Source organism: Buceros rhinoceros, unplaced genomic scaffold, assembly GCF_000710305.1.
Source record: "Buceros rhinoceros silvestris isolate BGI_N320 unplaced genomic scaffold, ASM71030v1 scaffold22214, whole genome shotgun sequence".
Lineage (NCBI taxonomy): Eukaryota > Metazoa > Chordata > Aves > Bucerotiformes > Bucerotidae > Buceros > Buceros rhinoceros.
In genome coordinates, this window is record NW_010410401.1 from 3,612 (window position 1) to 14,429 (window position 10,818).

The 10,818-nt window shown below is 44.9% G+C and overlaps 1 protein-coding gene across 1 annotated transcript in view; it reads left to right on the top strand.

Moving 5' to 3' along the window:
* Positions 1-3: 3 nt before the first annotated feature.
* The window catches only part of SERBP1 (SERPINE1 mRNA binding protein 1), a gene marked incomplete at its 5' end in the record, with an annotated part of 11,696 nt that continues 881 nt past the window's right edge, over positions 4-10,818 (top strand). The window contains 8 exons of the mRNA XM_010135614.1: positions 4-113; positions 744-881; positions 1,018-1,089; positions 1,672-1,746; positions 3,737-3,914; positions 6,875-6,922; positions 9,270-9,443; positions 10,503-10,541. Coding sequence (XP_010133916.1) covers positions 4-113; positions 744-881; positions 1,018-1,089; positions 1,672-1,746; positions 3,737-3,914; positions 6,875-6,922; positions 9,270-9,443; positions 10,503-10,541 — 834 coding nt within the window. The remainder of the gene's footprint in view (positions 114-743; positions 882-1,017; positions 1,090-1,671; positions 1,747-3,736; positions 3,915-6,874; positions 6,923-9,269; positions 9,444-10,502; positions 10,542-10,818) is intronic.

Below are 10,818 nucleotides of genomic sequence, written 5' to 3' on the forward strand. Positions count from 1 at the left end.
CAGGGTGAAGGCAAGCCGATCGACAGGAGACCGGAGAGACGACCTCCTCGCGAGCGCCGCTTCGATAAACCCACTGATGAGAAAGCCGAAGGGGGAGAATTCTCTGTTGATAAGTAAGAATTTTGTCTTGCATGATAAAAAAACTTCCCAGTCTTAGACTGGGAGTGATCTAACATGAAGAGATCCATCGGTGGAACTAAACCCACAGTTTCAAACATGAAGGTACCATCATCATCTCTCTAAATCTACAGCAGATTGCTCAGGAGAAGGAACTCCTGTATAGCTGTTACCTGCAGGGTGAGGTTTGTTTGCCGTTACAGCGGGTGCTTCAGTCCATACAGCTGACTTGAAGCCAAGCAGAGTTTGTCCGTGTAGGTGTTTACAGCTTGGCTTCAGATCTGGAAGTGGTGAAGCCATCTTAGGTAACACGGTACAAACACTGAATTTGGGGATTTGGTCCCAGCAGATGCAAACAAACACTCATCCTGAGCAATTGTTTCCCGATTCTAAATCACGGGCAGTTACCAGTGTGGTTTTTCATTGTCATTGGCCTTGAAATTAGAGCCTTGACATGATTACAGAAATTATCAAGGGACAAATAAATAAAATTCTCTGAAGAGAGAAAGAAAACAATCACAGAATGTGTGGGGTTGGAAGTTACTCTGGAGATCATCTAGTCCTAAAAGACTCCAGGCTGTGCCTGTTTGGAGGTGCTGTACTCATGTTTGGCTGTTCCACACTAGACCCATTCTTGACCGACCTATGCGTGGACGTGGTGGGCTTGGAAGAGGACGTGGCCGTGGCCGCGGAATGGGCAGAGGAGATGGGTTTGACTCTCGTGGCAAACGTGAATTTGACAGACATAGTGGCAGCGATAGATCGTAAGTCTTTAACTTTTTCTGTGGGATTTTGGCTGTTCTTTACCATAAAGAACGCACTTTAAAATTTGCCTTTGAATTTCTGGACACTATAATGTTAACTCAGTTTTGTTAGTTCTGTTTCACATTCACATTTCAGCGGCCTAAAGCATGAGGACAAGCGAGGTGGCAGCGGATCACACAACTGGGGAACCGTCAAAGACGAGCTAACGTTAGTAACCTGTAATTGCTCAGAAAACTATTGGCAGAGTGTTAATAAATCACAGTGCTTACGGCTTGCAACTACAATGATTTTGCTGCTTTTTTTTGCCTTTGATTTTGCTGATTTTTGCAACACTTTTAAAGCAGCCTTTGCAGAATGTAGAAGATGAGCAAATTCTTGTAAAATAAGAGATGACTTCACTGTTAAACCCAGGATTTGGGGCAGTTTGGGGGGGGGGGTTGTGCTGCTCTTTGAGCAACCCTTTCAGTAGAAGCAGAAGAGTTTTGATCAGGTGGAGCATGCTGTTTTACAAGTAGTACATTGGGAAAGTATTTTTAAGACCCAAATCCATTTATGTCTCTGTGGGAGGCTTTGGGAAGGGGCACTAGTGAGCGTTGGGGGTAACAGTGAGAAAGGTGCAAAGCATAGGGTTTAAAAGGCCCAGAGAGCAGCAAGTCCGTAATGAAATAGTTAATTTTAAAGAAGAGTGGGTTGTGTAAATCCACTGTAGAATTCAGTCATTAATCTTGGGTACCTTTAAGCAGGGTGAACTGTTAAAAAAACAAAACTCCATCCATTATGTAATTGCAGTGAGTTGGATCAGTCAGCTGTAACTGAGGAAACGCCGGAGGGAGAGGAACATCCGCCTGCTGACTCGGAAAACAAGTGAGTACCACCCTTCTTCGTGCTCTTGGGTGGCTTCAGAGGTGGGATTGCTTTGCCTGTAACCTCTGATGTTCATTCCTACTTGGGTTTTGCCAAACTTGGGTTGTACTTTCTTCAGTAGATAGAAAATGATCCACAGTGCTGCTGAAAGACTTTAAAAACTACATGTCTGAAAATTGTTACTGTGAATCTGTGCCTTCATGTCATGGAGGTTCTTGGGTCACTTTCAGATTTAGTTATTAATAATCACCTTAATACGCTTAGAGTCTCCATATGACAACTCCTAAGTATCAAATCCAAGAGCATCTGTGCTCATAACTAGGTAGAACCTCCAAGGAAAAGGGGTGAAATGTTCTTCTGCCGGGGAAGGCAACTTTTTAAAACTTCATTCTTGGTAACAACTGTGGAGTAGAGGTTGTATCTGTCCTTCTGTGGTTTCTGTGCATGCAGGCAGTGGTCAGAGCAGTTACCTTTGTTGCTTCCCATTTTCCTGGGACACTGTTACAGAATCTGGGGACTGGCCAAATGAAAGAGAGTAACTAGAGAAGCAGAAGGAGCAGGAGTGACACCGAAAATGTGGTGCAGATTTTTGGGGTGGTACAATAAAACATTGTATTTTCATGAGTAATGTGCTTTCTGGTGGATCCAAAAGAAAATGGCAAATGGTTAAGGCAGGATTTGGAAATACCTGCTGGCACGACATTTCCAGCATGGCGTTTGCTATAGCTTGATTTCCTCGTTCGCAACTGTGGATACTGATAAAGAGGGTCCCACTGTTGCATGGAGAATTAAGAAGTGGATTTAGCTTATCAAAAATAGGATGCTGTTACTTCTCCGTGATTGTGGTGGTCCAAGGTTAAGGTCATCTCCTATACCAAAGCAGTAGGAGAATTTTTGAGGAATTGCAGCTCAGCATTGGTCAGAAAATGGAAGTTAAAAACTTTATATATCCTGGAAATCTGGGTAGACTGGATTTGCCATGTCTACAGTATTTCCAGACTCTCTATTAGTAGTGGTGTCTTGGTGCTTGACCAGGTCCTGACCCATCTATGTGGGATCAGTTACCTGCAGAATTCCCCAGGTTGTGTTCTGTAATCCATCAGTTACCTGTGCAGAATACCATCTTTACTTGGGCTAGTTTGGTGTGTCTCTGTAACTGCAGTATTTCAGCAGAGCCGTGGGGTGTTTTACTGCAGTAAAATGAGCACAATGCTGAGAGGTGAGAGCTTTGCCTCAAACAAAACAAATTCCTTTTGAATATATACTGTCAAAAGTCACTGTCCTGTGAATGAGAAAAAATGGAAATACAGTAATTTAGACATAAAACTTCTGTGTTACTACATCAGAATGAATGGCTACAAAATGAAGACTGTTTCTCTCAAGTTGAGGCTCTCATGATCTTTCTGTGACACTATTTGTCTGTAAATCAAAAATTTAGTTGCTTAAACACAGCAGAGAATGACAAGAGGCTTGACCGCCTGCGCAGCTGGAACATGATCTGTCACTGAGTGCAGTGGTTGTGTGTTTTACTTAAAAATAGCTCTTTGGCAGAAGGTAGAGGCACCGAAGCTTTACAGTGAGGTGATGTATCGCACAAGTAGCTCAGTTGTACTTGAGAGTTAGCTGAAATTAAAAATAATTGCTGTTAGCTGGGAAGTTAATAGCTGTCTGGGGTTCAGTAAAGGAAGCAGACTGTCCAAAGCTGCTGAAATTCTCTTTATTAAAAAGCTAACAAGCTTGAAAATGGTGGTAAGAGCAAACCCTCACTGCCTTAACTTGAACCTGGCTAAAAGAGATGAGTTTTCGTGTGTGCTTTGAGTGGTGGAAGTGAGGGGATTTATATACGCCTCTTAACTGCTGACTAAACTATTTGAGAAGCTTTAGGGTGTTTTAAATCTGGGGCTGATTAACAAACAATTTTGAACGTGTTGTATCTGGAATGGGAGTTCTAAGTAAGTCATGATCCATCATATCCATGAATTCTCTACAGGGAGAATGAGGTTGAAGAAGTTAAGGAAGAAGGTCCCAAGGAAATGACCCTGGATGAGTGGAAAGCTATTCAGAGTAAGGACCGCGCCAAAGTCGAGTTCAACATACGCAAACCAAACGAGGGTGCTGATGGGCAATGGAAAAAAGGATTCGTTCTTCACAAGTCAAAGAGCGAGGAGGTAAAGGGGTGTTCAGTACTCACTGGTATCCAGACTGCGTCGGCTTTTCCACTGAGACGCGCTTCTTGGGGCGGATGCTTTATCCTTTGAGACATTGACCTGTAGCTAAGTAAGTTTATAAAGCTGTGTGTAAAGTTTTTCGGTTGGTGTATTCTGTGATACCATCTAGGGATGAGGCTGGAATGCTGCTCCTCTGGGCAGGTGACTTTGTAAGGAGCATTTCAGAAAAGATTTGCCAGTATTAGATTGATTTATTTCCTTTTTGTAAAGTAAATTTAGGTTATTTAGCATCTGGGTTAGTCCCTGCAGAACAGGGATTTATGGTGCTTGCTAAACATGGAGATTGAAGAAACCCTAGCCAAGACTCAGACACCTTAATGCCTAAACTGTGTATCTTGAGTTTGTAATATAGGTGTCTTCTCACACTGTAATATCACGTAGACAAGTGTCCTTGACGCTTTCGAGAAAGCCAGTGAAGTACATTTGTATGTACATCAGTGATGTTCAACATAGTTGCTGTGGAATTATTGCAAAACTGGGGTTTGTCAAGCATGCTCCTTTCAGACACTGAAAAATTGTAATTCTTCTGTTCTGAGATAGTGAGGGTGGCAAGGAGAGGCAGACCTCTCTGCTCCCCAAGGCGGGGGAGGTGCCGAGAGCTCTGTTTTCTGGCGTGAGGCTGCATTAATCTTTGTTCTTCATGCTCTTCAGTGGCCCACTGTTAACCAGTGGCCTGCAACTTTGTGCGTAAACCATGCGGTTCTGACTCCCTTTGCCACAACTCAGTAGTCCAGAATATGCTGGTTGGTCTTTTCATCCCTGGCCGGTAGTTGGTGTATGCGAGGAGGCTCCCGCTGTTCAGTACTTAGCAATGAAAACTCCGTTTCTCACCTCATTGAACTCAGGATGAGTTTGACGGGTGACAGTCACGCTGTTTCTTTCCTTACTGTGTAAGCTAGTTCTTTAAAGGGTGGCATATCTTTTTATTTACCTTAAGCTGTTCAGTGATTGGAGTGTTCATTAAACAGTGCTTTCTCTGGCTGCTCTATAAAAGGAAAATTGAGTTAGACTTAATGTTGCTGATATATATCAAGAGTGCATTTAGCAGAAGTATTTCTGTACTTTACCAAGATTTACTAAACCATCAAGTTTCCCTACCCCAGTCTCCACAGAGCAAATTGGTTTGATGTTTAGTCAGCTGAAGACAGTCTTTTTTTAACACATCTGCGTGTATACTAACATGGTGGTGCTCTCGAGTAATTTAGGAGCTAGAAAGATCCTGGGTGTATTTTCCACTAGAAAAATACATTGGCAGTTAACTCCGAAACAGCCAAGCAATGAGAATAATTGAATTACTTTAATGGAAGAGCTGACATAATTAGTGGGTCGTTGTGTTCGAGAGATGTATTCAGTACACGTCTCTTCAGAGAAACAAGTCAGATACTTTTAGCACTGTCCCATAAGAAGTCAACAGCTTCTTGCTGTATAAGGCCAGAAGTGAGATATTGTTTAAATGTAGGTTCCTTTAGCCTGCTTTTATGAGATGTCCAGCAGATGTCTGTCTGTCCCCATTTCACTTACTCATTGTCCCCTGATCCTTGGGAAGCAACACGGGGTATTTTTGCTAAGTATTATAGCAGAATAGGTCTGAAATGCGGGCATTAGGAAAGCCTGCAGCATGGCTCCTTCGTGAGCAGGTCTAGAAGTTACAAACAAAACATACCTGCTGTTCTTTGGGTCCTCTTGGACACACTTAGAAATCAAGAAATGAAGGTTGAGGGAAGGTTTCTGTGATTCTTCTTGATGAGAGCATTCTTCTTGATGTGTGGTGGTGACTTGGCTTTATAGGTAAATTCTGGGTTTCAGCCCCAGATCTTCTGTGCTCTCACAGCTGGAAAATGACAATGTGCCCCAGCAGATTCTCTCAGAAATGTGGACTGAAGCATTGTCATGACCACCCTTGTTCCTGTAGCTTGAGAACTGCTGGCAGAATGCCTTGGGAGTCTGAGGGAAAAGGCAGCGTGAGGATCTAGGGCTGTTCATCTGCCTTAAATCTTGTGAAAGAACTGTCCTTCGCTGCCTCCTTCATGTTCTTCACTGAGCAGTGACACGCTTGGCCCTAATCTGATGTCCTTACTCTTCTTTACTGCAATTACCAGAAGGTGATTTTTGTATCTAAAGAGCTCTTGATCCTGTCTCAGATTTGTGCTGGTTTCATATGAAATCCCTGTGTACTGGCAGCCCCAGTCCCACGAGACTTGTTCCAGGAGATTGGGTTATGCTATATAAAATAGATCCTCTTTTTGCCTTCTCTGCAGCTGAGGGGAAAAAATAAAAGGGAAGTGACATTGTGGAGAGATCTTAAAATTTGTTCCAAAGGTTGGATGTGAGTCTCCTGGAAAGATGGATACACCAGTAGATCCGCCCCTGTTCTGTGTATCTGCTGAGCAGTGCCTCTTGCCTGCGCCTTCGCACTTCCCCCCTAATCGAATTGCTCCCTTAGAGGAGGATGCGATGGGAGACTGAGAAACATATTTTGGAGAAGAACGGTTCACCTCCTCAAAGTGTGGAGGCCTCCTGGCTCCTGAATTGAGGCTGCAGACAGCTTTTCCCAGGCACAGTGGTTCTAAACACCCCCCCACCACCACCCCTTACCTGCCTGGTTCTGCTTGTGTTGTGGAGAGTTTCCAGCAGCTCCCATTAACCCTTCATGGTGTCGATCAGAGGTTTCTCTCATCTCCATGCCTGTGGTGTCATCCATCCTCTGATCTTTCTGGCTGCTTGCACAGCTGTTGATCTCATCCTGCTGCTGCTTCATGTGCTCCGTGACATCTGGGCCCAGCAAGCTCGTGTGACCTTATTACCTGTTGTTTCTGTACGTAGCTGAGTCTCATTTCTTCCTTTTGTTTTCTTCCTTTGTTCCTTTTGTCACTTTGGCGTGGACGCACAACTTTCATCAGACAAAGGCAATGACAGAAATGCAGGGGTGTCTACTGGAGTCAAATAAGGTACTGATGATCCTTTATACCTACTGGGCAATGCCCGTGCTTTAATACGAGCCTCTTCTGGAGTGAAGCTCTGGAGAGTAAAAATTCACAAAACAGGGAATTCAAGTAGATAGGGAGCTCTTCTGTTCGTGCCTCCTGTCTAACCATGTACCGCATAGGACCCTTCATCATTAGTACCCTCACTCCTAATTGAGCTGAATTCAAACCTTCTCATAAATGCACCTACCTTGAGTCTTCTTAATTTTTGTTGTGGCTGTTGTTTTTCCGCATCTCCTTGTCTCCTTTGGCCCCTTTCTGTTAGTAGCTTGTCCTTTACTTCTGACAGCCTTCCCCAAGACCCATAAGTGCGGCAGTGCCATCTCAGTTATTGGATCAGAGCACTCTTGAGGGAGAGCTGCCCATACATAGACACTAAATGCTTCCTAAAGTGACGCAGAAGCAGCAGTTTGTACAGTCTGTCTATGTCTGTTGTCACCGAAGTGATAGGAGAGGGTGTGGAGAATACACCTGAGTCTTCTGTTGGTGTTTTAAATTAGCTTTTCTTTGGGTAGAGAAATCATCAGGTTACTTAGAGAATTTGCTATTGGTTTAGTAGTTAAACCAAAGCGAAGTTGTGAAAGTACAGTGGTTTTGGTAGATTGGCATGTTTCTTTTCGAAGCACTACTGGTGTAGGAGAGGAAATGCAGGGAATTCCTGTACAAATCCACTGATGCCACCTCTGGCAGAAGGGAATGTCACATGGCTCCCAGTACATTGAAAATATCATCTCTGTTCCCTGCAGGGATCAAAACAAGATAAAATATTTAGTAAGAGAGGAATCAAAGCCATAACAAAAGGTGTTGTGAACTGGTTTACAAATGGTCGGTGTACTTAACGTTTGAGTAGGCTGAGAAATAACTCTGCTCTGAGAGATAACTCCCTACAGTTGGAAAAGCGATGGCTGAGGGAGGGCTGTGCGATTCAGATCTGCAAACTGAGGACTGGTAAGAGCACCGGTTGTTTCATGGTGTACACCCAGTGAAATACGCTGGAGATAAAGCAGCGGGGAGGGCTGTTCCTCCGTGTGCCTGGTGAACCCGCAGCGCCCTGCACTGCAGGACATTGTGGAGGCCAAACTGGGCAGGGAGGGGGGGAGTTAGATCGGTGGGTTCTTGTGACTGACTCGGGGAATCGCTGAGAGCAGCTTTCGGCCTGCTTTTATACCATCAGCTGCCTTATGAAGGATCCACAAATGGTAATTAAAGGGTATAGGGCTTAATTGCACAATGTGCTGCCTTTGAAAGTCAGCATAAGGTGTAATTACACCACAAGAAAAGCCGGAGTCAGGAGTCAGCTTAGCTTGCACATGGCGCTTCAGTAGGAAAACCCAACCAAACTGGTAATTGCTGGGCCAGAAAAATTAGGGGCTTGTGGGGAAAGCAAGCGATGGTTGGGCTGTGTAATACACAGAGTGCTGGACTGCGTGAACCCTTGGTCCGATCGAGTGTGGGCACTCAGACCTTTTGTGTATTGTCGTAGGTGTCAAAACCAGACTTAGCGCATGGCAATATTATTTGTACAAAACAGGAGAGTTTGTTACTTCAAAAACACTCGATCCTTTTTGTGTGTGTTCCGTGTGTGGTGATTTCAGCTCCTTGCATGTGCTGAATTTTGGTGCTTGAGGCTCAGGATTTGCCCTGTGAGCGCACTGGGAACCGACCAGCTGTCGGAGAATGTTGTATCGTGGCAAAGGTGGTGAGAGTCCTGTTTTTTGGTGTAACGAGTGAGACTTGTTCTCTGATTTAGCTGCTTCGGTGTGTTTGAACTGTTTCTGCCTCCTCTGCTGTTTGTTGTGGCTAATGCAAACTGATAAAGGATTCTCACCACCGCCCTTGCTTTAAATATTTACACAGGGTTGAGCGACTGAGAACGTGTGAAGTACTCACAGATCAAAATAGAGACAGGTTATGGAGTGAGTGTTTAAAAAGAAAGAAATGAAGTGGTAGAACCTGATGATTTCTCAGGATCCAAAGCGAGGAGAGATCTAGAAAAGGAGGTTCTGGGCTGGCTTGGTGGTAGTTTGGTCTCAGATAAACCTAAACGCCTTCCTCTGAGAGAGCTCCAGAGCTCCCCGGAATTATCTTGGAAAGGCAACACACCTTTGTCTGCTCAAGCACTTATTTGACTATCTGTGTTGTGGTCTGCACAAGTGGTAGAACATGGTTCCTAACAATTCCCGCGCTGGCTTTTCTCTCAAATCAAGGTAACGAGGCATTGCTTCAGGAGCGTGTTTGGAGGTGAACATGCTGTGGTGGTGCAACTACAGACGGGTGGTTTTTCTTACTCATGACGAAACCCTCATTTCAGGCTCACGCTGAGGACTCTGTCATGGATCATCACTTCCGCAAGCCCGCGAACGATATCACATCCCAGCTGGAGATCAACTTTGGAGACCTGGGCCGCCCCGGCCGTGGCGGCAGAGGGGGACGGGGTGGCCGAGGGCGTGGTGGCAGGGCCAGCCGTGGAGGCAGGACTGACAAGGTGAGTAGCCACAGCTTTCTTCCACAAAGGAACTGAGTTTCTGGTGGTGGTGGGATTTTCCTGCAGTTTTAGGGGTCTTATTTCTGGGGAGTTGCTCTGACAGCGAACACTGGGTTTTAAAACCAAGTGAAGTGTCTATTTGTGCAGGTTTACTTTAGGTTAGGACAAAAGGATGAGTGTTTTAGCAGTGTTCTTATTGAGTACAAGGAAAGGAGGGTTAGGAGTGGGGTGGATTAAAATAGAACCCACCCATTTTTGTGTCTAAACCCCAAAAATGGCTCTTCAGTACGGACTGGTCTGAACTGTGGGTGTTTTCAGGCACAGCCAGGATGGTGTGTCTGTGGTGTGACCTGCTGGGGGTGAAAGACTGGTTTTATGGCTGCATGTTACATCTTGAATCTGAGGAATTTAGAGTTTTCATGTGGAAATAGGACTCTTAATATTTTTTTTCCTCCTCTAGTCCTAAGGAAATACCCAGGAAAAGTCCCGAATGGGGTTGGGGAACGAGCATGTAAAGTTGAAGTACTGCAGTGTAGAATCATCACAGGATGGTTTGGGTGGGAAGGGACCACGAAGATCATCTAGTTCCACTCCCCTGCCATGGGCAGGGACACCTTCCACTAGAGCAGGTAGCTCCAAGCTGCGTCCAACCTGGCCTTGAACACTGCCAGGGATGGGGCAGCCACAATCTCCCTCCAGGAAAGCTTTGACTTAACACAGATCGCTTATTTGGCTTAAATGCATCTTATGAAACAGTTCCTCAGTAGAAGGTGTGTTCAGTCTGGGTGAGGCTTTCTTGACAGAGGCCAGACTTGTCATTTCTGTCTCTTTGAGGGACACTCTATGACACTGGATCACTTTAAAGTTGTAGGCTTATTAGTTAGAAAACTCTCCCAATACCATATAAGAAAATTTTGAAGCGTCAAAATGAAACATTGGGGCTGGTTTGCTCTGAGTCGTTTCACTGGTCTGACATCCTGTCCCTTCAAGAATACCATCATAAAGTAGTTAAACTTCTCTGCGGCTTATTCTGTGCTGACTCTGTTTATTCCCTTCCAGTTGGTTAAGGAGTTTGACGTGATCCACACACCCAACCAGGTTGGTGATCCCTCAGCGGTGACCAAGGCCCTGCTGCTGCAGGGGTTAGAGCTCCCTTCCTGCAGTGGAGCGGCTTGGCTTGGGCTTGGTTCTTGTTTGGGGCTAGATACCAAGGCACAGGCTTAAGAGCCCGCTTTGCCTTTTGAAGTAGTTTGTGGGCTGGTGCTGCTACTGCGTCTTGCTCTGTAGGTGTTGATAGAACTTGTATTGGGGCAGTTTGAGTAGATCTCTTGGTAAAGCAATATGCTTATGGGAAATTCCACCGTCCTGGCTATTC